Source organism: Oreochromis niloticus, linkage group LG6 (assembly GCF_001858045.2).
Source record: "Oreochromis niloticus isolate F11D_XX linkage group LG6, O_niloticus_UMD_NMBU, whole genome shotgun sequence".
NCBI classification, from domain to species: Eukaryota; Metazoa; Chordata; class Actinopteri; order Cichliformes; family Cichlidae; genus Oreochromis; species Oreochromis niloticus.
Window position 1 is genome coordinate 13,515,969 of NC_031971.2, and position 27,364 is coordinate 13,543,332.

General features: G+C 41.9%; 1 protein-coding gene across 4 annotated transcripts in view; it reads right to left on the bottom strand.

The window, feature by feature from the left end:
* Nucleotides 1-27,115, bottom strand: part of si:dkeyp-9d4.3 (caskin-1) — a 46,021-nt gene extending 18,906 nt beyond the window's left edge. For 2 of the 4 annotated variants that reach the window (XM_025907899.1, XM_025907897.1), the window contains exons 1-6: nt 26,393-27,114; nt 10,157-10,208; nt 8,385-8,482; nt 4,408-4,553; nt 4,115-4,210; nt 2,735-2,856 (exon numbers count right to left, since the gene is read on the bottom strand). In XM_025907899.1, the coding sequence (XP_025763684.1) occupies nt 2,735-2,856; nt 4,115-4,210; nt 4,408-4,553; nt 8,385-8,482; nt 10,157-10,208; nt 26,393-26,486 (608 nt within the window). In that variant the 5' untranslated portion in view covers nt 26,487-27,114. Of the gene's footprint in view, nt 1-2,734; nt 2,857-4,114; nt 4,211-4,407; nt 4,554-8,384; nt 8,483-10,156; nt 10,209-26,392 lie in introns of all 4 variants that reach the window. The other 2 variants (XM_025907898.1, XM_025907900.1) reach the window with 2 other exon arrangements.
* Between the last annotated feature and the right edge of the window lie 249 nt (nt 27,116-27,364).

The window sequence follows — 27,364 nt, forward strand, 5'->3', positions numbered from 1 at the left end:
TACGAAAGAAATGAAAGAAAAGCATCTACATTCATGCAACTCAATAAAAGCGGAAATAAATTCCCCAAAATGACATTTGGATTAACCACAATTTTTCTTTTCCTCAGATGTATTTTTCATTGTGTTTTTGTTAAGAGATGCCAGTTTGATTGAATGGGGTCTCTGGGTTTGACTGACAGGTGTTGCCAGGCTTCCAGAGGAAGAATGAAACAAAGAAAATACGTTTCTAGTGTAACCAAAACCCACAATGGAAAAGGAAAGCACCTTTTGCACAGGCCAACCCTTTGCGCGGTTATCTGACAAAGGCAGTTGTATTTCACCCTGTAAATGTTTGTTTGGTTATTCAACAAATTGCAGGAAAAGATTTGTTTATAGGGGGTTAAAGAGGAAGTGGACTTTGGCAAGAAAGCTAATATCTGTTATTCTTTTGTGCCATAAACACACGCTCAATGTGTAGTAGTTAAGACAAGAAACTGAAGATTGAAGCAAAGGCATAGAGAGAAAAAATCACTGGCCTGCTATAGCGTTGGGAAACTGATGGTGTTGCCATGTTCTGTCCTCTACTGCCAATTGAGGAGGAAAACTTTCAAAAATGCTCACGATTAGGTCAGCCAGCAACTTGCCACTATGCAGTTCACCAGAACCATCTATTGATCCATCTGTCTATTTTCTGCTGTTTATATATGTCCAGGTCACATGAGCAGCAATCTAGACAGAGATGTCCAGACCTCGCTCCAACCAGCCAGCTCTCTATCAGAACAGAGTGCTACAGTGTCCCCAATACTGCAGATGACATGAGTCTGAATGAAAATCTCCTACATGGCCCCAACGACAGGCAGCAGCCACCTTACGTCTGCAGCTCCGTGTAGGTGGAGAACATGATTAAGTCAGAGTCGGTGTCCTCTGCCTCCTTCTGAATGGTGTCCAAATTCTGCCACAGGTGGGATTTGACGATCTTTCACCAAGCTCTAGGGTTTGGTAAAGTCCTTTCCTGGGTGTTCTGGGACTTTATCAGATGTCCAAGCCATATTGGCCGTTGACAGGCTAGGGTGTTTTGGTGCAAAGCCCACTTATTAATATGCTTATGTCCCAGTGAATGTTAAAGTCTCTCAGTAAGAGAATGAAGACTCAAAGACTAAAAGGCAACTGGGCCTAATATTTGACGTATACATGCAAACAACAGTCAGATATCCTGTCATCCACCAAACATACAGGGTATCTCACTGAGAGCAACTCCAGAGGGGAACAACATCCAACTCCTGCACAGGAGACTGGCTGCAGAATCGGAGTCATACATGAAGGTGAGCCTGACTGTATCTCACCTCAGTCTAACAGTCTAAAGAAGAGTAGTCCTATTACCCAAGAACCAGTTTTAGCAACCAGGGATTGGATCGGATCTCTGTTCCAGTTGCCTAATCCACATAGCACCAGACCTTTACACTCTCTTACCTAGGACCAATAATGTCTTTCGAAACCCACCTAGGGCTATTTGCCCCAGATAAGGATGAGGGGAAATGGCAGGAGATTACGGTTTGAGAAATGGCTGTTACAGTGGCCTGTGCTACAAAGCAAGACTGGGGCCTTTCTAGGTAACTTCAGGTTTAAACCTGGGGTTTTTTTCAGTTATGAAGGTTCACGTCTTGCAGGCAGAATCTACATCAAAAGAAGCCTTGATGTAGTGATACTATAAGATCCTTAAACACGTCAGCTAAGCTTCGTACTTGCTGACCTCATAAAAAAACATTCTGACCCATTTTTACCCCTACCCTCCATACCATAGGGCTGTATCCACTCATACAGGAAAACAGCCACACCTTTTGTACAACCCTTTGCTACTACATGGTTATCGGACATAGGCATCACTTTTTCCTGTAAATGTTCGACTAGTTGGCCATTTATTAAGGCATAGAAAAATATGTGACTATATATGTAAGTTAAACAGGAAGTGGACTTTGGCAAGAAAGCTCAAGTGGGCCATTCTTTAGTGGTAGGCTTTTGTGTCATGTAAAGGCTCATTGTGCTGTATATATAAAACCACTTTTTATTTTTCAAATACTGTAACTTTTCTTCATTTTTAAAAGATGCTTTAGTTTGTGATGTGTCATATGCTGCCTAAACTGTATCCTTTATGTGAATGTGCTAGATTTGTAAATCCTGGTTTCAATTATCGAGATGATAATTATCTTTGGTGACTGCCTAGCCTGAAGTGAAGCCACATAGAAGAAGAAACCTTGGGTATGTTTAGTTGACTTTATAGTAAAGACCCCAGCTCATGAATTCACCATATTTGTCTTTTTTTAAACTTGTGTTTTGCTGTATATCTGTAATCTTTCACTTGTATATTATATAGTTTTATGTGACCTGAACAGGGCCTATGCATGTCATTTTTTACCTGTTAAAAAATAATAAAATAAAATAGAAATAAAGACTTGAAAGAACTGTTTAATAAAATTCATCGCTGTTAGGAAGCTGCAGAGGACTTGCCCCAGTTTCTCTACTATGTTGTTCACACCTCAATTCTACAAATCTCTACAATCAAGGTGGATAGTGGAAACCCTGCATGACCCATAGAGACACATTAGCCTTGTTAATGGGAAACATGCCAGGCTGAAATGAACTGGCATTATCCTTTAATGTTAAATTAGATCAGTCGGTGGAGAGACAGAATGACTAAGTGTCTGATGAAGGAGGTATAACAAACACAGAGCAGACAGAAAGGAGTAGTTATTTGGACCGTATCACTTCGATGTGTCCGTTCTTGGCAGCCAGATGCAAAGGTGACACTCCGTTGGGGTCGGAGGGTTTTGGTTCCAGCATGGCTGCACACATGTTACTGCTGAGCAGGAGCTGGACCACCTAAACAGAAAGACACACAGTGTAACTTATAAAGTCATTTCATGATTTATATTATCTCTATAATTCCTTCTGTGTAAAAGTGAATTTAAACCTAAAATCTGGTTTCTCTGTGGACTAGCTGCAACACAGGTGCACACTTTGGCTGCTAGTGCCTTGAATTACCTTTGCGTCCACATGTGGCAGTCTCAGTAAGACCATTGTTTTTGTTCATTTTTAGGATTTTAGACATTTTTAGGCTGTGTTATTGTATAATTAATCTGTTTCTGGAATAATGAACCTTTTAAGTGAACATTTTGCCTATAATTTTAAAAATTAAATGGATGTCACCATTGCTTGTCTTTACCAGGAAACTATAAAATAAACATTTAAGTACAGAGTCTCTCAGTCAAGACTTCACAAATTAGGTATTTTTGATCATTCCTAACTTTTCTTCTTACCCCATCATACTTTGATTAATGACAAAAAATTATTGCTAATGCTAATAAGCTAAAAGCTAAGCTAATGGCATTTCCATTATCTTTAGCTCTACTTAAGTATTTAGTATTGCTAAGCAAATGTTAACATGTGTGTGCATGGGTGGGAGGAAGATTTGCCTTCAAAGTAAAAGTTGTGCCTGAGGAATACAGCCAACATTTCAAAGGGTGCAATGTTGAAAGGAAACGTCTGAATTTCGGTCTGTGTGACAATTTTCACAGATTCCTTACAGCTCGGAGAGCAGCTGGCTGGTGTTTATAGACAAGCTCGTCACTTCCATTCAAATTACCAACGCAACAACATTTTAGCGACCGAAGCAATCACAAATAGGTTTTTGTACACCAGTTGGTGAAGACATGCTTTTTTCTTACCAATAGGTGGTAGCTATTGGGGCTCACTAAATGGTCTGTAGGCCTGCGTAACTGTGGCTTTAGAAATCATTTTCCAAGCAGCTGCTATCAACCTCCAACCCAGTCAAACCCAGTTGGGCAATACTCATTTTTCCCTCACAATCACTGGTTTTCAGTTGGTTTCACACATCCAAAATAATGGGCAAGTTAATGTCACCTGGTTAGTGGCCAAGATAACTTCTGGCTTAAAGAAAAAACAAGATGGTGGCAGCAAAAATTTAACGTGAAGCTTTAAAATGTGGAGTCCAAAACCAATGGGTGATAGTGATGCTACGTCTATCTTTATCAATTATCATTTTTAGGTCAAATCTATTGTTGGTAGGGTAAAAAAAATCTTCTGTTTTGAATCCTGTTGTAGTTATTGTTTTACTCACTCCAACACGTCCAAATTCGCAAGCGAGGTCCAGTGGAGTTTTCCCAGCTGCGTCTGAGATGCACGGGTTGGACTGGTGCTGCAGCAACATCTCCGACTGTAACACACAGACACACACAAACAAACAAATGTTACAAACACATTTAAAGCTGAGCTTGCAACAACCACGTATCAGGCACACAGCATCAAGCCCACATAACAACTACACAGATCTCACAAAACACAAACACTGGCTCTGTGCACAGTAAAGCACCTACAGTGCACACACACACACACACACACACACACAGTTACCCCATCATAGTGTCCATGCTGAGCTGACAGGTGGAGCGGGATCTGTCCTTCGTCTGACTGTCCGTTGACTGACGAGCCTGCCTTCAGCAGCATTTTCATAGGCTCAGTCTTCCCCTGCCATGCAGCATAATGCAGGGGACGCATTCCTACACAAAACACACACAAACAAGGACACAAACATACACAGCCAACATGACGGCACAATAAAACAGACACACAACACAACCCACAACCACATGCACACAGGCACGTACAAAAAAATGAGAATGTAAAGACACATGAGTGCAAGCAAATACAAATTTTTTGCAGGCAGGTTAGTTTGGCATTAGATACCAAGCAGACAGAAATCTATCTGGTGTTGATTTTACAGAAAAATCACTAAATTTACTTGTTAGGAAATGTTCTCATGGATAATTCCCTCTGATGCGGCCTCTTAGTCTGAGATATTAGGAGAGCTTAAACAATTATTGGATTGAGAGAAAATTAACCAGATGTACTAAAACAGTAATTAATTGAAACTAATTAAAACAAATGTTATGTTTAAAGGAAAATACATTGGTTCCAGTTTCTCTTTAACAAAACGTGTTGGGCCTGCATGCTATGAGACTCGACAGAGAGTGTATTCACTAAAGCAATTGAAAAAACTATTGGTGGACAAAGTCACAAGGCAACAGCCCGAATAGCTACAGCTTTAAACTGAATAGTCCACAGAAAACATATTTCTACCTATTTGTCTTATTGTAGCAACAGTTTTAGACACAGACTTTCAATATCCTCTGTGGAAATGCAATCTTATTGTGGCTGACATCCTTATGACCCTTTTTAACCCCGGAGTAACTGTTTGTCCAAGCAGTATTCTCATGGGATGTTTGAGACAAACACGTTGAATACAAAGGGCGAGAGAAGCCCAACCCCTTTCTTTCTATGGCCCCAAGAAACCCTTGGAGGGAACTGCACAGCGACTCCCGGAGCCATGCACAGCATACAAGGTGATGCCAAGTTTTGCCGTGCAAAACATCAGTGCGGAGTCATTATCGCTGCCTTTAACCAGAAGACATCAAATGCCACTTTGCAGCAGTGGCCTCGAGAAGCAGTGAGCATGTTTCTCATGGCAGCAAACCAAGACCTCCAGTCTTGACACTAGAGATGAGCCACACCATTGAGCTGAATAAAAAGGCCCCTCCAGCCTCAGCTGGCATGAGAGACGCCTGAGTCAGAGGATAGGTGCTGGCAGGATAAAGAGGCACAGCAGCTGCAGGAGTTACAGAATCTAAAGCTTGGCTATCTGAAGAGATTTCAGGCCAAATTACTATCACGCAGCCTCAAAGATCTTCTCGAAAGTGTGATTGAGCACGAGAAGAGCAACACTGAGAAATCAGAGGAAATGCTCGACGTACACGGATCAGTTCAGAGGTTATTTTTTCAAAAGTCCTAAAAGAAATCAGTATAATCCTGCCTTAAATGTTGAGAAACTGTGACTGACGTGGAGCATCGCGTGTATTTTATTAATAGCGTTGTATTTGGAAGGCGGCAGTGTTTTCTCATTTTAACCGTTAATAATGTTTTGATAAGACTAATCTAAAAACATTAAGTAGGAGGGATGTGGCTCATATTTATTTATTTTTTTTAGGTTAATCACATGCACCAAAAAAGAAGTGAATCGGTGACAGCACACAATACCATTAAACGATATTAAAGAATGTCTTTACTCAGAGGGTAAGGTTGAAAAGGTTGAAAGCCAATCTTAAATGGCCGTGATCTTTGGGCCTCACGCAGCAATGCATTAATAACAGATTCTGATTGTGTAGAGGAAATGACTGCATGGGCTCAGAAACACACAGTTAAGGTAAAATCTGAGTATTCAAGGAAAAAAAATGAACAAAGATTCTTAAATGCTTCTGTCGCTGTGTGGTTACATTACATTTTTTTGTAAATCTTGGATGGTGTGTCCTCTGAGCTAAACAGAAGAGTGACCAGCTTAAAAGCCAGCACTGGTTATGTTCTTTAAAGTCTTAATTTCTGAGAGAACCACCAATGCTGAACAATATATGCACGTTTTGGAGCAAGATGCCTCCAAAGTAACAGAACCTGGGTGCTTAGCTGGCTGGTCTGCAATCCAGACATGTCACCCACTGAAAACATCACATACTGTTTAAGATAATTAAAGGAACATTTTTCAGTCAGAGTATACTGTAGCGTCACATCAATAAAGCATCTGGTATATTGATGTGGTCAGTTAAGTAGCAGAGGGGGTTGCTAATCAGTTTCAGCTGCTTTGGTGTTAATTAAATTAACAACAGGTGCACTCGAAGGGCAACAATGTGACAATCCCCCCAAAACAGGAAAGGATTAATAGGTGGGGGTCACTGACATCCTCATCTTTTCTGACTGTTTTGTTCACTAGTTTTGCATTTGGTTAGTGTCAGTGTAACTACTGGTAGCACGAGGCGATACCTGGACCCTCCAACATGGGACATCAGTAGTTGTCCCAGAAGGTTTGCAGTGTCTTCCAGTGCAGTCTCAAAACCATGGGAGGCAGTTACTCTTGGAGAGCGGGACAGTTGGAAAGTCCTTAATTCATCAACAGGACTGGTATCTGTACTTCACACGATCTGATATTGTTGTGTTGGTGTTGTTCATGGACCAACAAAACTAATGTTGGTCCAGGTTCAACACTGGAAATGATCAATCATATTGCAGTGATGTCATAGTTTTGCAGAACAAACATCAGAATAAAGAACCCATCACACCACACAGCAAACTGTAACCCTAACCCCATAACCCCAACTCTAACTCCCACCAACATTTTTGGATTTGGATTTTTTCCTGAGCAGACATTGGTGGGGGGATTTCCAAGCCGCAAAGCTATGATATGTAATTAGTCAAATGCAATGTTGATCGCAGACAAACATTATTATGTTGATCCAGGAACAACATCAACACGACAATATCAGATAGACCGTGTACCTCACCTCTTGCCCAATAGCTATATACGCTCCAGCACTCTCCGTGACCCTGAATCGGATAAGCACTTAAGAAAAGGGATGGATGCATGAAGGGATGGACATGTTCCAACTTTCTGTCTTTGGAAATACCCTTCATTTGTGTTCCTGTGATTATTCTGGCAGAAATGCCGAACACATAGCCTTTTCCACATTTCCTTTTTGTAATGTTTGTCTGGAGGATATAAAGCTCCAAAGCAAAGGCCCTCAGGATGTTGAGGTCAGGCAACTTAAGCTGGCATCTTGCAGAAGTATGTTTTCCTAACACAGGAAACAGTTCTCTTCAAGACAAAGTTGGCTGGTTCCAACTGGTTGGACAAATCTTAAATCTCAGAAACAATATTAGTATTTTTTTGGACCACTGCCCTGACTGCAATCACCTCTTATGTCTTGTTAATAAAGCACACAGTCAAACACCTATTTGTAGAAGGTGAAGATGTGCTGTTTCCTGGCGCCTCTGCAAAATCACACCCATTAAAGCAGTAGGGTCACCAAAAGAGGCCTGGCAAGTCTATTTAGAGCCACACTGGGCATGACTGAAAGTGCAGACACAGTAGGCCTACATCCTGGAGGGATTATAACTCCCATCTGCCCTGAGATTTCTTCTTCTCCTCCTTCTTCTTCTTGAATCTGCCAACGTGGGATCGAGATATTCTCTGCTCTGCTTCCCACTTGGCTCTCACTCCTGCAGCCGTGGAGCTTTCCTTCTTCTGTTTTCTATTGTTGACTGTGCAAACAAATCTGTCGCTCCTCATAAATGCACGCCACAGACAAAAACTGCATTTCCAACAAGCTCACCTTTTATTACATAAGCCGGTATTATTTGTCACACAGGGAAAGCCGGAAAGTATTTGTTTTTGGGCTTTTTCTGCACAGCCGTGTGTATGCGTGTGTGTGTTTTGTGCCTTATTTTGTGGCAGCACAGCGTATCCCAGTGACACTGTGAAAGCCTGTGTGCATTTTTTTTTTTTTTACCTTTATGGTCTTTGATATCCACTGCTGCCTGGGCCTCCAACAGCAGAGAGATCATCTCCTTGTTGCCACTCAGAGCAGCATGATGCAGCGGCGACAGCCTTCACACAGACACAGATTATGTATAAAAATACACACATTCAAATGCATAGTGTAAAACCTGAGCACAACTTTGCTGAAGTAATCTTCGGCGTACAGCTGCTCCGCCCCACAGCTCTGTGCGACGATGGGAGCGTGTGCGGGGAGGGCGGGTGGAAATGACCTACTTCCATTAATAAGCAATCTCTCTCCACCCGGAGTCGAGCGTACGCGCAGGGCATCTGTGTGTGGGTCTAATGGATCTGTGGCGAACATAAGAGCCGGGCCCTGGAGTCAAATCAACGACTCATCAGTCATTACACAAGAAGCTGAGTCCAATTATCTGAATCCAATCAACATCATAAAAAGATCTCTGTTATCTGATGGAGTCAAACGGAACGCAGCCGTAAACCAAGCATGTGCACACAAAAAGCTTAACCAATCATGAAGCTAAATATAGCCAAAATCCATAGTTGAACATTCAGAGCTGATAAGGGAATATTTCTGAGCAAATTAGGAGCTGGGAAATGTTGGCTTTGCTTTAAGGTGATAATTACAGTCTTCAGATCTGAGGTCTTCAGCTGGCTACACTCCTATGAGCCAAAGACTGATTTAAACAGGAGATAATGTGAACAGTAATAACGGCTTGCTAGCCTATTGATTATTTAAAGATTTTTCTTCCTATTTGTTTGCTACAGTTAATTAGATGTTCACAACATGGATCAGCTACAGCCCACAAGCATCGGGCTTTGTTGTTTGTTTTTCTCATGATAACTGTCTCATGTTTAATATCAGCGAGGTATGAGACATTTTATAACTGAGCTCTTAAAATGATCTATTTGTGACCCCAGCTCACAGGTTCTGCATTAGTTTGGATGTGAGTCAAAATCAGTTTACAGAAAGTGCTTTTCAGTTTCATTTAATTCATATGATTATTTCAATTACAGCACAGATCTCCTGGCCAGAAGTCGCCCACCACATGATCCAGACTGACCCACTGGAAGCTTTTGTAAGGTATAAAAATAGAAAAGGAAATAATCATGGACTGTCAATTGTATTGTGCACCAGGAAGCCTTGTGTTTAAGCACGGACGACAAAACGGGGGTTTATGAAGGAGCCCGAACGAATCAGAGCAGTCTTTAATTTATGACTGAGTGTGGAAAAGATGAGCATCTCATTATTTATGTATATGAATGGTTCATGTACACGTTCAATTCATTTTCAACCAAGCCTGTGGAGATTTTCAGTCTTTGCTAAACGTGGATCTATAATAAAAGTCTTTTCTTTTAAGTTTCCTTCAGATTGACCCACCTGTTAGGGAGATGGGGTACATATGCTACAGTCAGGATGGTAAAAACAAGTGGGAAAAATCTGAAGATGTTTTTTACATGTTATTATGCAGGATCTTTACAGGTGAGGCTCATACAACTAAAGAGCAAATTTAGATGTATTAGATCTATGAATTTTAATGAAGGGCTCGATGGCTGAGTAACAACTACCTCAAAATCTGAGAAAACAAGAAAAGATCTCAGGATTCAGTTGTGTTGATAGTGTTGTGAGTGTTTTCAGGGCCATGAAGAAAGAAATAGGTTAATATGAAAGATGGAATGAAAATGGAGTGATGAAGAAAGAGGTGTAATGATAGCGCAAACAGCTGGAACAGGAGGAGGTGAAGTGAAACATCTGTGATCTCTCACCCATCTGCATCCTGGATGTTGACGTTCACCCGCTTTGCTGCTCCGAGAAGCTCTGAAGGGGAAACAAAGAGTAAGAAAAGCATTTCAAAAAAAGTTCAAATTTATTTTTTTATTTATTTTTTATTTTTTTAAAAGTTCAAATTTAAACTTTAATCCAGGGACAAATCTATTCTTCTGTCCTGTTCATTCAATATTTAATTGAGAGCCGGTAAAGTTGAAGCAACATGTTCACATCTGTGAGTGTTTCCAGACACACTCCTACTGTATAACTTCAGCGTGTTAAAGAGAATCGACCACGTAATGAAGGTAAAGAAATTATAAGACTCTCATAAAAAAAACAAAAGCTCAGATTGTAATGTGTTCTCTCACATAAACTTGATCTATATGCAAAAATATATAAGTATATTTAGGAGAGCAGGTGAAAACAAAAGGGACCTTATGATGGTGTGTCATAAGAACCTGAAGTGGAGATAAGTGGGGGCCTAGCTGATAACTAGTAAAGCTCATAACCTGCTAGGGTAGCAAAAAAATAAATGCTCAAATACTAAAATAGTAATAACACTACTAAAAATTAAGCTCAGATTAGATAGTCTCTATCTAACAGTATCTTTACCATAGGTGCCATCTTTGACTGCTCCAGTTGACGCACGACTTCACACAGCAGCGCTGCAGCCAGATAGGCACACGGCACTGAACAACACTTTGTGAGGACTTTTGCGGGGTCAGTAAAGCTCTCAACAGCACTTTAATAATAAACAGTTATCATAAATGTTAGCCTGGCAGCATTGGCGTAACTTTGTGCTGAACACTGGGGGGTCAAGATCTCTGTCTAAATAAATAAATAAATCTGGGTAAATTTAGAGCTGGGCAATAGAACGATAACGATATGTATTGCGAAATAACTTTTTCTCGATAGAAAAATTAAACTATTGCGATAGGCCTCATCTCTCTTGTCCTCTTAAAAAAAAAAAAAAAAGAACAGCCAATCCAAATTAAGTAGCGCAGACCCGAACCAATCACAGCCGCAGCGTCACGTCACGTGACTTGTTACGTACAGCACAAGCGCCAAGGCGCACATGTGTATTTGTTTTTGCAGCCGTGCAGCCCGGGTAATGAAGGAAAGGAGTTTGCCGACTAGAGAAAAATCAACCGAGAGCGTGAGCGAAGGTTACCGAAGAAAAAACCGATGATGGTTCCAATGCCGGAGAGCTTGTCGAACGGAAGGGCCACAGAAGTTCCGTAGTGTGAAGGTATTTCGGCTATTTCAAGTCTGACAAAAAACAGAGTAGCGCGCACTGTAAATTGTGCCGAAAGCAAGTCTGGATATACAATAAAGCGGTGCATGCTCAATCTCTGACTGAAAGCGCTAATTCGTCATTCGGCTTTTGTCAGACTAAAGTAACTGTTAAAACTGTTTGAAAAGCTAAGCTATACAACAAGGAGAGATTGATGCTACGTCCACACGTACCCGGGTATTTTTGAAAACGCAGATTTTTCTATGCGTTTGCACCTTTCGTCCACACGTAAACGGCGTTTTCAGTCACTGAAAACGGAGATTTCTAAAAACGCCTGCCAGGGTGGATATTTTCGAAAACTCCGTTTTTGCATTTACGTGTGGAGGAGGAAAACGGAGAAAACGCAGCGTCAAAGGTGTGCGCCTTTTTTGACGTCACACTGTGCGCCACGTTATTGTTTCGGTGAAATGAATTTCTACAATACTGTTACTGTTAATTGTACTCTCTGCAGTGTTTAAATGCTTACATATACACACATAGTTACTGTCCCTCCACACATACGACTCGGTTCTGTTTCTATGCCCCATCTTTGTTTACTATTTCCTACCGAGGCTTCTAGACTTCTGATTGGCCAACATTTCTACACGGTTAGGAATATATCGCCACCTGTTGCTTTGGCATGTTCCTAGCAGCATTTTCCTTCATTTCTGCGTTTACGTGTGGACGGGATTATTTTTTAAAACGAAAACGGAAAATCTCCGTTTTCAAAAATACCCGTGTACGTGTGGACGTAGCCTGAGAATTTCCTTTTAGTTCTCAGTTTATTTGATATTGACAGAAGTTAGTCAATTTTGTCTGTTCTTCTGTAAAACAAACTAAGATTTATTTTTAGAATTAATATTTTGTTTCTAAGTGGAATTGACAATTTAGTGGTCTGTTTTGTTTGTTCTATTTTGAAACTTAAACGCTTTAGCGGCTGCCTTTTGTGTAGTTTGCAATATTTGCCTTTATTTATCTGAAACTGAAGTCTCATGTTCCTTAAGTACATCTACCCTGTTGAACTTATTATGGAAAATAAATATTTAAATCAAAACAAGCTGCAGATTATTTCACATTTTACTTGTGAGCAACGGCACATTTAAATCTTACAAATATAGTTATTTGGCTTATATCGTGATATATATCGTTATCGCCTGAAATGAAAAAAACATATCGTGATATGAAAAAATCTTATATCGCCCAGCTCTGGGTAAATTCCCAGATGATTAAACATGCAACTATTTTGCTAGTAATACCTGAAATGAGTAAAGAAAATCAACAGCCTATTTATGCAAGATAATTCATAATTTTATTGGGAGGGGTTATATTGGTTGGGTCTGATTATTGGGGGGGTCATAACCCCCACCCAATAACCCCCCTGGAAATTACGCCCCTGCCTGGCAGGCACACACGTTAATGTTAGCTGTTTAACTATTAGCAATTAGCTGATAGCCACACTAGCCGTCTGTTAAGCATCATTTCGGTAGCAGCTAGCGGCTATGGCTAATAATAAAGTGGGGCAAGGCCTCAATGTGGCCATAACTTATAAAACCTTCCTGAGACAAAGTATTTTTTGTTCATTTACTCTTTTGTATAGCCTCATTTTTATTATTAAGTGGTCTGAACAAAAGGAATAATGGCCCAAAGTTTTTAACTTGTACAAATTTATACATACATATATATATATATATATATATATACACAGTGTTGGGGAGTAACGTAATACATGTACGGCCTTTACGTATTTAAAATACAAAATATGAGTAACTGTATTCCGTCTCAATCTCGCGGCCCATGTCACCTCTACTTGCGGCTGCATAATGACGCGAAGAAATATTTAAAAAAATTATTCACAAAAATTATTTAATATGAAGGCAATAGGCAGAGTGTTATGGGCATAGCCCTAAAGAATGTAGCCTCACGGGCAGTGTAGTCCGTGCTGCAGGGAGAATGGACTGCCGTACCCGTTATGTGTCTGTGAGCGCGAGGGAGGGAGAAAAAGGAGAGTCGAATAGTACGAGGTTTCACCAAGCAGAAACGGGAGATGGAAGAATGTAAATATAATAATAACCACTGCAGCCAAAAACAGTGCCTGACGAGTCCAGTTGTAAGTAAGCTATTAAGACTCGACTGTACAGTGTGTTTGTGTTTTCCTCAGAAACAATAAGTTCCGTTGGAGCAGCCTTTCAACGCCTCTCTCTGTCTCTCGCTAGCAAAGTTGACCCAGACAACAAAGTAAAGCTAGTTTTCGGCTACGAGCCCGACACGAACCCGACGTATTAGCCAGAGGTCCCTTTACTACAGTTCGGAGCCGCGGACCTGTTTTACAGTGGCTTGCAAAAGTATTCGGCCCCCTTGAACTTTTCCACATTTTGTCACATTACAGCCACAAACATGAATCAATTTTATTGGAATACCAGGTGAAAGACCAATACAAAGTGGTGTACATGTGAGAAGTGGAACGAAAATCATACATGATTCCAAACATTTTTTTACAAATAAATAACTGCAAAGTGGGGTGTGCGTAATTATTCAGCCCCCTGAGTCAATACTTTGTAGAACCACCTTTTGCTGCAATTACAGCTTCCAGTCTTTTAGGGTATGTCTCTACCAGCTTTGCACATCTACAGACTGAAATCCTTGCCCATTCTTCTTTGCAAAGCAGCTCCAGCTCAGTCAGATTAGATGGACAGCGTTTGTGAACAGCAGTCTTCAGATCTTGCCACAGATTCTCGATTGGATTTAGATCTGGACTTTGACTGGGCCAGTCTAACACATGGATATGTTTTGTTTTAAACCATTCCATTGTTGCCCTGGCTTTATGTTTAGGGTCGTTGTCCTGCTGGAAGGTGAACCTCCGCCCCAGTCTCAAGTCTTTTGCAGACTCCAAGAGGTTTTCTTCCAAGATTGCCCTGTATTTGGCTCCATCCATCTTCCCATCAACTCTGACCAGCTTCCCTGTCCCTGCTGAAGAGAAGCACCCCCCGAGCATGATGCTGCCACCACCATATTTGACAGTGGGGATGGTGTGTTCAGAGTGATGTGCAGTGTTAGTTTTCCGCCACACATAGCGTTTTGCATTTTGGCCAAAAAGTTCCATTTTGGTCTCATCTGACCAGAGCACCTTCTTCCACATGTTTGCTGTGTCCCCCACATGGCTTGTGGCAAACCGCAAACGGGACTTCTTATGGTTTTCTGTTAACAATGGCTTTCTTCTTGCCACTCTTCCATAAAGGCCAACTTTGTGCAGTGCACGACTAATAGTTGTCCTATGGACAGATTCCCCCACCTGAGCTGTAGATCTCTGCAGCTCGTCCAGAGTCACCATGGGCCTCTTGGCTGCATTTCTGATCAGTGCTCTCCTTGTTCGGCCTGTGAGTTTAGGTGGACGGCCTTGTCTTGGTAGGTTTACAGTTGTGCCATACTCCTTCCATTTCTGAATGATGGCTTGAACAGTGCTCCGTGGGATGTTCAAGGCTTGGGAAATCTTTTTGTAGCCTAAGCCTGCTTTAAATTTCTCAATAACTTTATCCTGGTGTTGTTGCTCCCAATATTCTCTTAGACAACCTCTGAGGCCGTCACAGGGCAGTTGTGGAGCTGTTTTGCAAAGAAGAATGGGCAAGAATTTCAGTCTGTAGATGTGCAAAGCTGGTAGAGACATACCCTAAAAGACTGGCAGCTGTAATTGCAGCAAAAGGTGGTTCTACAAAGTATTGACTCAGGGGGCTGAATAATTACGCACACCCCACTTTGCAGTTATTTATTTGTAAAAAAATGTTTGGAATCATGTATGATTTCCGTTCCACTTCTCACGTGTACACCACTTTGTATTGGTCTTTCACCTGGAATTCCAATAAAATTGATTCATGTTTGTGGCTGTAATGTGAGAAAATGTGGAAAAGTTCAACGGGGCCGAATACTTTTGCAAGCCACTGTATATACGCGCGGAATAGTTTTCTATATGAGATCGCTGCAAAAAGTGCAGCCTTACCTAATGTCCACCCTACTGTTACTCATTTTATATTAATATTTATAAATCTAGTTGGTATTGGTATGGCGAGTATCCTTCAGTAATAGTAATAAATCACAGAGCAATATTACATTCATGTAGTAAAAAGCATGATAATATATTAAGTGCCTTTCACTGCCTTTCACTGTTCTTGTAACAGTGACAATAAAAAGCTATTCTATTCTATTCTAAGTAATCCAAAGTATTGAGAATACGTTACTCTCATTGAGTAACGTAACGGAATACGTTACAAAATACATTAGGGGCATGTTTTCTGTAATCTGTAGTGGAATACATTTAACCTTACCAACACTGTATATATATATGTGTGTGTGTGTGTGTGTGTGTGTGAGAGAGAGAGAGAGAGAGAGAGAGAGAGAGTGTGTTTTCTGTCATTACTTCAGTCGTTCATGAGGTTTGAATGAGCAGTTCTCAGGAAAGCTGCAATCCACAATCTGTTCACTCTGCACAGCTATGTTTTCAACTGCCACAATCACCCACCCACCCACTCACACACACACACACACACTCAGTGTGTCCTTATAGATGTGCCGTTTTTAAACTGTAACTTAATAATTCTCTCCATGTGACATGTTTAGGTGACATCCATAAATTGTGTCTATAAAAAAACTCTGAGTAGTCTCTGCACAAGTAGTTTCCCATCATAATTCATCAGAATACAAGGTGACCTCCATTTTAAACAATGGTTTAAAAGCCTCCCCCCCCCAAAAAATAAAATAAAATTAGGTGCTTATAAAAAAACAACAACAACAAAAAAAAAAACCTTGATTCATTTTTCCTACACTGACTTATGGATCAGTCTTTGCATCTTTAGAGTGACACTATCGCTGTCATACGTACATGAGTGTGTCTGCATATATTTATAGCATGTTTGGGTGTAGAGCATGTGCTTCACTGTGTAAATGTGACACACACGTGAGCATTAGAGAGATGCAGGCACCAGATAGCAGGAAGAAAACGTTCACAAAGCCACCACCAAACAGCCTGAAAGGACACAGGAAAAAACAACTTGTTTGTCTTTCTGCCTCCACTTTTTTTTTTTTTTGGGTTTGGTCAAACCCTCATAATCCACGGGCCATAATCTGTAGCTGTGCTGTAATCTGGGGAAAAGCTCTTCCTTCTCTCTGCAGCTCTATCTGCACTTCATCCCTTCATCCTGCTCTCACACTCTAATTTTCCCTGTAATTTGCTAAAGAGCGCGTGCTGATTGGTTGTTCTGTTATTTCTGTTTACAGTGCAGCTGACATCATTTTCCTGCATGCATGTGTTTATGTGTCTGTGTGTGTTTATGGAAGTGCTGGTTCCTCCATATCTCTCTTGGATTAAAAATAAGAAGCATCCCTTCCCCCCCAGCTGATGAATCAATGAGTGCAGATAACTGTGTCACCATCAGACTACCACAAAGCCACATGAACCCCGATACAGACCACAATCTCACAACACAGAAACATCCACATGAGGCGCTTCCCTCTCAAACTCAGAACCAGGATTTGTATTTAATCTAATTCAGCTGACAAAGACAGAGTATCACTCTGCACGTATAAAAGCCTCTCTTTTGTTTTAAGAACTGCTCTCAAAACAGACTTTCATCTTCAAACTCACTTATGTCAGCGCTAACCCGCTGCCTGACTGTATCAGTGACTTGATTTGTTAAATTAAATTTTGAACGAAAGGCTTTTCCTGCCCTCACATGAACTGCTTGTTTGAGAGCGCTGCCATAATCTTTCTCTGATACAGTCCTTGGACCAGGGTTCATATTTTTACGATCATTTATTTTGTCATAACATCGCAACTGAGCCCCGGGTTACCATGGTAACTCCTCAACGTGCCATTCTCAGAGACTGTCAGTCATCTGGCAGGGATTACAATGACAAGACTATGATATTATTGTGAAACATCTCCCTGAAAATTGTAACTGTGGCTCATTCATTTTCACTTTGAAAGTCTTCATTGTTAACTGAGAGCCAAAACAACCAAGCAGGACTGAAAAGCAACCTTGAATGTAACACAGCAGACTCCCAAACCTCAGGAGAGGTGAAACGAAGGGGTTTCTCAGGGGTTCTCATTATCAGAGATGTTCTGAAGTCCTGTTTCCATCACCTCCGACCTTGCCTGTCATCATGCATTTAGACTTTCAGCGTAACACGTAGCCTAAAACAAATGCCAGCACAGATTTCAGACAGTTGCACACATATGTTAAAAGTGACTCGAGTCAGGGTCACAATATGCTACCAGCCTCAAAATGTATAAAATTATCCTCAAAACATCTAAATGACAGACACAGACAACAAGCATGCTAGTGCTGTAGGATCATGACGCATCATGCTGTCATAAACTGACTAATGGTAAGTGGCAGTGAAAAGTCTACACAAGTGCTTTAATTAAATAAAAGCACTTGTGTGCTTTGTTGATAAGCTAACAAAGCTATCTGTTAGCTTTGTTGATAAGCTAACAAAGCTATTTGTTAGCTTATCAAATAAGCTAACAAAGAAAAGTATACTGATGGAAGATAGTGAACACTTCAACAAGCACATATACATCTGTCCATCTATTCTCTTCCACCTTTCTAATTCAGGGACGGGACGGGGCTCGAGCCCATCCTAGGATGGGTCACCAGCCTATCACAGAACATGCAGTCATCCGAAAAAGAAAGTTTTTTCAGGACTCTGTGCAGTCCTCTAATAAGTTTTCCCTTTGCATTGGAATTAAGAGGGTAAGTAGCAGCCAGTATCGGCTAATCAAATGCACATACTAAGTATAAGCACCTCTATAAAAGCAGAGGTTTGCTGGTCTGGAGTTGTGTGTTAACACAATGCCACAATCTTCCAAGGATTGGACGTCCCAGCAAATCCTTGCAATGCTCAGAGAAACTGCAAAAAATATAAAAGCTATAGCTTAGACTCTACAGGTCTCAGTTAGTGTGTTAAATGTTAAAGTGTGGCTTCTTTGGAAAGGTTGCACAGCTTAGGTTTGCATCTGAACAAACCACAAGACTTCTGGAACAATGTCCTTTGGACAGATGAGACCAAAGTGGAGATGTTCACCATTATGCATAGTAGCCTATTTAATAAAAACCAGGCACAGCATATCATCACAAACACCTCATACCAACTGTCAAGCATGGTGGAGGAGGGGTGATGATTTGAGTTTGTTTAGCATCTACAGGACCTGGGCAGCTTGCAGTCATTGAGTCGATCATAAACTCTGAATACTAAAGTACTGACTAGAGTCAAACGTGCGACTAGGGCTGTTCGATATAACGACATATATCGGATGACGATATGAAAACGTCTACCGTTTCATATTACGCCATTGTTTGTTTCATGGTGTCGCAAAATAAACTGTTTATGGCAATATTTTTTCATCGTTTTGATGGTCACTGTAGAACTTCTTAAAGTTCTCTCTTCCTCTTATATTTAATATAACCACACTACGGACGGACAAGCGACTGTTTTTATGCGTTGTCATTAGCGACAACGACGGTAAAACCATCGTGTGCCTCCACCGTCTGCTTGTTTATTTTCCACATAAACCTTTCACATTAAAGCTGAAGATCCTGTTGAGATTTTTCAAAATAAACTGAATCACGTGAAATAGTATGCAGTGTTTACGGACGAGAAGCTAAAAAGAGCCGTCAGGTAATAAAAAATAACCCTTAGAACAAGTTCTTTCCCCGCAGCATGCCGTGTAATAAATACTCACAAAGAAAACTACGGCCGTTTCAACTTATGTAACACTCGACTCCAGGTACATGACGCCCAGCTGAAAACACTTCACGCAAGTCGAGTTGCCCGAGATTCACAGAATTTACAGAAAATGTAAAAAAATTTTGATATCGTTGTCGGGACGATAAATGTCTTTTATCGGGATATGAGATTTTGGTCATATCGCACAGCCCTATGTGAGACCATCTGTCTGACAGCTACAGCTTGGGTGAAATTGGGTCATGCAACACCAGGACAATCATCCCAAACACAGCAGCAAATCTAACAGAATGACTGAAGAAGAACAAATGTTGTCAAAGTCCAGACCTCAACCTGATTGAAAAGCTGTGGCAGGAACTTCAGAGAGTGTGTATGAACAAGTGCTTGCAAACCTCAATGAACTGAAGCAACTTTGTAAACAAGACTGGACCAAAATTCCACCACTATTATGTGCATAGAGTCCTGTTATAAATTTATTTTTGCACAATTCTGTAGAACGCAAGGATGAAGTGAGGTGCTGACAAACTGACGACACCCCCATGTCAGTCAACTGTCTTCCAAAGTAAGCCTAGTACTCCTGTGATAAACTGGGAGGATTGTTACAATGCAACAGGAATGATCAGTAAACTTATTCCATAACTTCAGACCAACTCCAAATATACAGTGTTGGGGAGTAACGGAATATATGTACCTGCGTTACGTATTTAAAATACAAAATATGAGTAACTGTATTCCGTTACAGTTACTGCTTAAATAGGTGATAATTAGAATACAGTTACTTTGTTGAAATTAATGGATTACACAGCAGTCTTTTTCTGTTTCATATGTTAGGCTATCCCCTCTCTAATTTTGGTAATTCCATGCATTACCGGAAACCCAAACAAAACACGCAATAAGAGGTTTTAATGTGAGCATCGTGCTAATGTTGGTGGCATCAGTTACACAATGGACCCGAAGCCAGCACAAGAGAGCCAGCAGTGCACGGGCAGGAATGAATTTTTTACTTGGAAATTCTGACACCACCTCACATTTAAAGAATGGGCAAAATCTGACCATGCAATGCAAACTCTGTTTGCTAGCAACCAAGCTGCTCTCAGCGTCAAAAGACTTCACCTCCGACCTAAAGAAACATCTGGAAGTAAGTTCTTTTTTTAAAAACTAACGTTAGCCTACTGCAGCTACCTTGTTTTAGTTGTGGTAGCTTCCTGGGTTATGTGCCACTTCGGTATCTTCGATGTACTATTACTCTGTGATTTATTACTATTAATGAAGGCTGCATTACAACCTGCTAGCTGCAAATAATTGTGTGCAGTTCTGAGAGCAGACAGAAAGGAAACATATTACTGATACAAAAATAGTTTTCTATACGAGATCACTGCAAAATGCGCAGCCTTACCTAATGTCCACCATACTGTTACTCATTTTATATTAAGATTTAAAAATCTAGTTGGTGTTGTTTTCAGAACTGCACGTGATTATTTGCAGCTAGCAGGTTGTTAATGCTGTCCATCAAGTCTAACAGTTTGCAGTCTATGAGCTAACCTCAGCTAATGCTAGCTAACAATGTTAGCTTGGTGGCGCGTAGCCTTCAGTAATAATAATAAATCACACAGCAATAGTACATTCATGTAGATCTAAAACGCATGACAATATATCAAGTAATCCAAAGTATTCAGAATACATTACTCACACTGAGTAACTTAACGGAATATATTACAAACTACATTTTGGACCATGTATTGTGTAATCTGTAGTGGAATACATTTTAAAAGTAACCTTCCCAACACTGCACAATAATATAACCATAATCATAAAAAACTATATGTAGCAACCAAAACAGTAACAGTACAGACCCCACAGAGATCCAAACATCATGGAGTCTGGGATTACAGGTAGAGATGGAGGGCACTGAGATGATCTAAATCCTGTTGTGAGCTCTACAAGAAGGCAAAGGATTTGTGCATCACATAGTGTTGTAAACTAATTTTAATAAATTGTAAAAATGCCATCATTCTGAAAGCATTCAGCTTCTAGTTTCACTATACAACATAGTTCACACAATTTTCATATTTACTGGTCCCCCTCATGACTACTCAAGATTTGCATTGACCATACCATGAACTGGGATCCAAACCATCCCAGCAAAATGATCCCAATCTCAATGTTCTCCTTGTGTATATACATCTAATTATCTATTGCCTATTTAATAGCCAATTAAAAAAATGTTTTTTTTCTGTATGCAGAGACCATTGGAGTCAAATTCCTTATGCATGTGCACAAACTTGGCCAAATAAAGATGATTCAGACTCTGAACATGTGCTGTGACTGCTGATAATTTCCACTGCTGATAGTATAATTATTTAATGGATTAATCCTGTTGATGATATAATACTGAACAATCACAGTTCCCAGAGTCTGCCTAACTAAGGCTGTTTGATCTCAGTACCAAGAACATAGCCTGACAGAGATTACAATATTAGACTCTTTTTTCAGTCCACACCTTTTCTAAGGGCTAGGATGAGGAGACGGTGTTTCGAGTGTAATCACACCTGTTATTCTAGAGTCAACAAGCTAACAAAAAGAAGCGCTCTCAGTGCAGATCTGTTACAGGTGTTCACTTGATGAATTGGGAATGCCAGATCTTACAAAGTGCTCTAAGCTACGCCAAAAAAGAAGAGAAAAAAAAGGTCAGTGTTTCCTGATCATCAGTAAAGTCCATTTCAGTGAATCACTACAACATAAAAGAGATACATTTATGATAAGAATGCTCTCATATCTCTAAGATAAAGAGCTTTACTTCAGCTGAGCCAGAGATAATAAAACCATTACCAAATCGTTTAGGACTGTGCCTCACTTTGTGTGAGCATGGAGTAGTTTTAATGTCTTCTCCTTTAAAGTGAATCTGAACGTCTCTTTCATCTGAAGTGATTCATTCAGACTCGAAAGATTCAGAACAAACTTTTGATTGATCTGTAACAAGAAAACCGAGAGTGCTGTGATTGCAGCAAGGCTACAAGCTTAAAAGACAAGGTGGTGTTGTCGAGTTTTCTCATTATCTACAGCTACAACAACAACCAACAATGAGTCTGCTATTCTCCGTGCAGCTGCAGCTCAGTATTCCTCTGTGCCACACAACTCCAGCTTTGCCTCAGAATGATTGAAAACCCATCAGCCCAACACACCGCTCCACTAGATGACATCTTACCTTATAGTTTACTGGCGTCAACGCCACATACATCTCTGTTGTTCCTGAAAATGCTGACTGGGAGACCAAATGTTTATTAATCTCAACGGATATTCACCGACAGATACATCATTTCCTCCCGTCCGAGTTGTGTTATGAGGAGTTTTTCACAGATGTGTGTCTTCATAGGGAAAAAAATGGGCGGACAAACTTTGGGTTTCCTCACAGAATTTTTGTGAGAATCACACCAACGTTATCGTTTATTCAATTTAATGCAGTAATCTTAGTTATGCTATATGAAACCCAGCAAGATCAAGTTGATTTTTTTTACAATACATACACACATTTAGCTTAAATATGGGTTAAATATGGGTTTATTAACCAATAAACTGGCAGGTCTAACGGGTCCTGTATCTGTGTCAGGTAGCGGTCTAACAGCTCTGAACTGAAACCAGAACTGCGATATGAACCTCCATGGTTTGCTGTTGTGGTTCTCTCTTCCTGTGTTATCTATCCTAATGTGCTGCAGAAGCAGAAAGTAGCCCACAAGCACAGCAGAAAGTACACGTGGACTAGCGCAGCTGCCGCAAAGGCTCCGCCCCGACTACCTGATAAGAAATCTTGCGTTTTTATCTTGAAATAAACATTTGTCTTTTGAGGCAGCGGTTACGTTTCCATACACCAAAATGTGTTTGGGTTTGAGACCGTTATATAAATGCCAGGGAGAATGAAACCCGTGTGGCTTACTTTATACCTCGTAGTAACGTTTGTAGGCTACTCAGCAGCCATCCTAACATCTAAGTCTATTAACAAAGTGTGACGTTACCATTTTAAACAAATGGACTGTCACCAGCATGTCAGTGATGTCAATTGACTTTAACTGCATCATTTTGTGTTGGTCTCTTATTGGGGTAGCTGTAGCTCAGGAGGCAGAGCAGCTCATCTATTAATCAGAAGGTTGTTGGTTTGATCCCTGGCTCCTTCAGTCTCTTAGGGAAGATACTCACCCCACGTTGCTCTCTGATGCATCCATTTGAGTGTGAATGGATGAATGAGGCATGTTATATAAAGTACACAAGTGCTATCTACTGGTTATCGAGAATTGTGTACTGGTACCAGTGATTACATGTCTATCGTTGTGCATCCCTTCTATGTTAAAATATTTCCAATATTCATCCCAAAGGTGGCAAAAGCGATTTCCAGTTGAGCTCTGACACTGAGATGAAATTTATGAAATGAATCTCCACGGCCTTGTGTCGCGGTTCTCTCATCCTCTGTTGCAAAGCTAATGCACAATGTCCAACAGGGTGGTAGGTCTCTGCTACATCACTTTAAATCATTCATGTTTACAGTGGTGCTTTTTTTCTGGGTCTTCTTCCAGTCAAAGTTCGTATTATGCTCTTTTTTGGGGTTTTCTTTCTTTCCATTAGTTACTGAGCTTTTTGTGAAAATAAAAGGTTTAAAAAGTAACAAAGCCCACTCCAGAGGGAGCTACTGTCTCCTACAGAAACACTTGTTAGCAGTCTGGCCGTTTCTCCCGTTTCTTATTTTTAAGAAACCTGTTTATAAGGTTTGGGGAAACCTGCAGTCAGCTGAGACTGAAGAAGTCACTTGGATGAGTAACGAAACGTTTCTCCCACAAAACGCTACGTCCAGATGAACAGATTCAACTTTTGGAGATCCCGTTTCTTATCTATGTCACTGCTGTATGTAACACACTGACACAGAGCTCGCCTAGCCTTTCGTTTGGCATGCCCTCAAATAGAGAATAAGCAGCTGCCTCGCGGTCCCTCATTTCTATTTACTCACTAGAGCTGCTTCTGTTACCTCTAACTCTGAAGTGTCTCAGCAAAGCACACCAAATGTTCTGCTGCTGGCTGAAGGAGCAAACACAAGCGTCTCCACGCACTCCTGGGGCATCACGGGTGGATTACTCCCAAAATGTTGACTAATGACTGGAAATCTAAAAGTTAGACAGTGACCACAGTGACCGAGGAAGGCTTTTTTATTAGTCACACCACTTTTTTACCTGTTCACATCACCTCTGGGTATTTTCCCGAGTTTCTCACATGCATCACACAGCAGGAAATGGTGTGTCCGGTGCTCGCCCTGGCACAATGAGGCATCACATGCCAGGTCAGCAACCGCTGTAAAGTTCGTTCCAGCTGATCTGGAGATAGGAGCTCTCACTGCCACCTCAGTTGGGTAAAGTCTGGAAAAGTTCAGGGCTGCAGTCCATACGTGTAAACAGCTACTGATAACGACTGATAGAAATTTGTGGTTTTCTGGCCTCTGAAGGTGGGCATGCCAGGAAAGCTTCTGTTCCTTTCATCCACAGCATCAATGTGTGACATTTCAACACAGCAAATAACCACCACAGCAAAACCTCCCTTTAACCCGCCACAGTGCCGCTCTGAACCTCATTAGCATACTATTAATAATACAAACACAGTCAGGCACATGACTAACACCCGATGTGTCAAGTGTGTCCCTGTGTGGGTGTGTGTGTGTCCCTGTGTGTGTGTGTGTGTGTGTGTGTGTACCTGCCTGTAACTGTGTGTCTGGGGTGTGTCAGTGTGTGTGTTTGTGAAAGCAACAATTCTCCAGCAGAGAAACCTGGCATCCTGTTTAATTATTCAAACATAAACCTGGATTTCAAACACACACACACACACACACACACACACACACACACACACACACTCTTTAACCTCCCTCCAACACGTCCTGTCTCTTGACCTCTCTGCATACATATCTCAACATTTCACTTCTCCTGTCCTGCATGCTCACACGCTAAACCTCCTCCTCCTCACCCTCATTTCCCTCACCCACAACCCCCCAACCCCACCCCTCTCTCTTTGTCAGTGTGCAGTGGACTGGGCACTCAGGCCTGATCTGTTCTGGCATTTGAGGAGAAGCATTTTTTTTTCTTTTCCACGGCACTGCTGGAATGTTCAGAGACAAACAACGCACGAGAAGAGAGGAAAAGGACGGAGCAGGAGAGGAACATGGAGGAAACACCGGCTGTGTGTGGCTGCGTGTGGTTGCGTGCGTGTGTGTGTGTGTGGTGGGGGGCAGGAGACGAGAGAGATGACAGAGGTAGAAACATGAGCGGCACGGTTAGGAGGAGTGGAGAGGAGGTACGAGTGAGGGAGGAAGGAGGAAATGAAAAAAAGGGGAAAAGAGGTGAATAGGCAGGAAGGAGACAGGACGTGAAAGGATATGAGTGAAGAAAGAAAATGACACGGAAGGGTAGATGAGAAGGGGTCGGGTAGAGACAGGGAAAGGGCAGGAGTAGAAGGCAAGAGATAATATGAGAGAGGACAAGATGAAACACGGGGAGAGGAGAGGAGAGAAGAAGGGAGCAGAGGAAATGAGGTGAGAGAAGGAAGAGAAGCAGAGGCGCTGAGAGGGGTCTTATGGTGAAACTGCAGAGGAGGAGAGATGTTTCAGCGCTGTAATTGAAATCTAATTATCACCTCAAGTCCCAGCTGACTCCATGTTAGGCACTCGCGCACATGCATGCTTTAGCGTCACATTTGTGCGCGCGCACGCAAATGTCTGCACGTGTACGATCATCACATTATTACCACTAACATCTGGCGTCTTCACACACCAATAATCCCCCTGTCCCGAGAGCGGTGCACGGCCTATGTGCGTACCCACTTTCCACCTTTCTGTCTGACACGCGCACGCACGTATATACACACACACACACACACGCACACACACAGAAAAGATCAGTTGTGGGGAATGGGATGACAAGCGCTCCTAATTTCAGATTACATCCTGATGACTGTTCTCACACATGTGCAACGTCATCACTATCACAAACTCAACGTCATAGCACACACACACACACACACACACACATGCGTGCAAGAGAAACGCACGCCAACACACAAACACGCACAGTGCACCATTTAGGCTAAATGGCATCACATCAGATTTAGCCTGCACTGTCCTGACCTGATAATGACGGGCAGTGTGTGTGTGTGTGTGTGTGTGTGTGACACAGAGATAGGAGGATGGATGGATACTGACTGGCTTTCCCTGGCCGTGGTCTCTGTAGAAGCCGCTGAGCTGTCAGCAGGTCCTCGGTCTTCACGGCCTGGAGCAGCTCCTGGTCCTTCCCCATGTCCCCTCCGTCCCGCCTCGGTCCCGCTCTCTTCCTCTGAGCGCCCCTCTCTCCTCCGTTAATCCGCTGCTACATCCTGCCGCCGCTCCCGGCCTCCCGCTGGAGCTGAGGCGCGGAGGGATGGATGCTGCCGGGAATGGGATGCTCCGATTCGGCCAAGGAGTCCAGCGCAAGTCCCTCTGCAGCTCCCCTGCACGCCAAAGCCTTCCGTGGACCCACACCGACTACAGACCGACCGACCGGACCTCGCTCTCTGTCGGGATGCTCTCCGACCGCGCGCGCAGGAACACTCGCGACAGATTCCACAGATTCTATCAGCGTGACGATTTCACCGGGTCGACGTGCGTGCCGTGCGTGAAAACGGTGGAGCTCGAGCGCCCTCCCGTCTGTCGGGTCAAGCCCGCACAGCTGAAATCTCACGAGTCCCCAGTCCGCAGAATAACACGCACGGGTGGCTGATGTTTAACGTGCGACCGCTGTCGCCGCCGCGGTGCTGGACCAGCTCGCGCCAGATCCAGCGCGCGCGCGCACACGCGAGCGGTCACAGTTACATATGGCATTACATAAACAAGCACTACACACGCACGCGTGCCACTCCAGTTGTTGTAACCCCTGAGCGATAAGGTCCCCTCCTGAGGGTCACCGGTTAGAAAGGTCATATAAACATGAAAGCCCCGCAGTCGCGTGCAAGAGGCGTGCTCACAGCTATGACCGGGCTCGCGCGACCACAGGGGACACTAAATTAACCCAGACCCAGCAGTTTTTTAATAATAATAATAACTAAACCCAGTATCAGTCACAATTCGGAAACTGTTTCATTCATTCATTAACACAATTCCTTTCATTGCTTGACTCTATTTACAACTCTACTGTGTGTG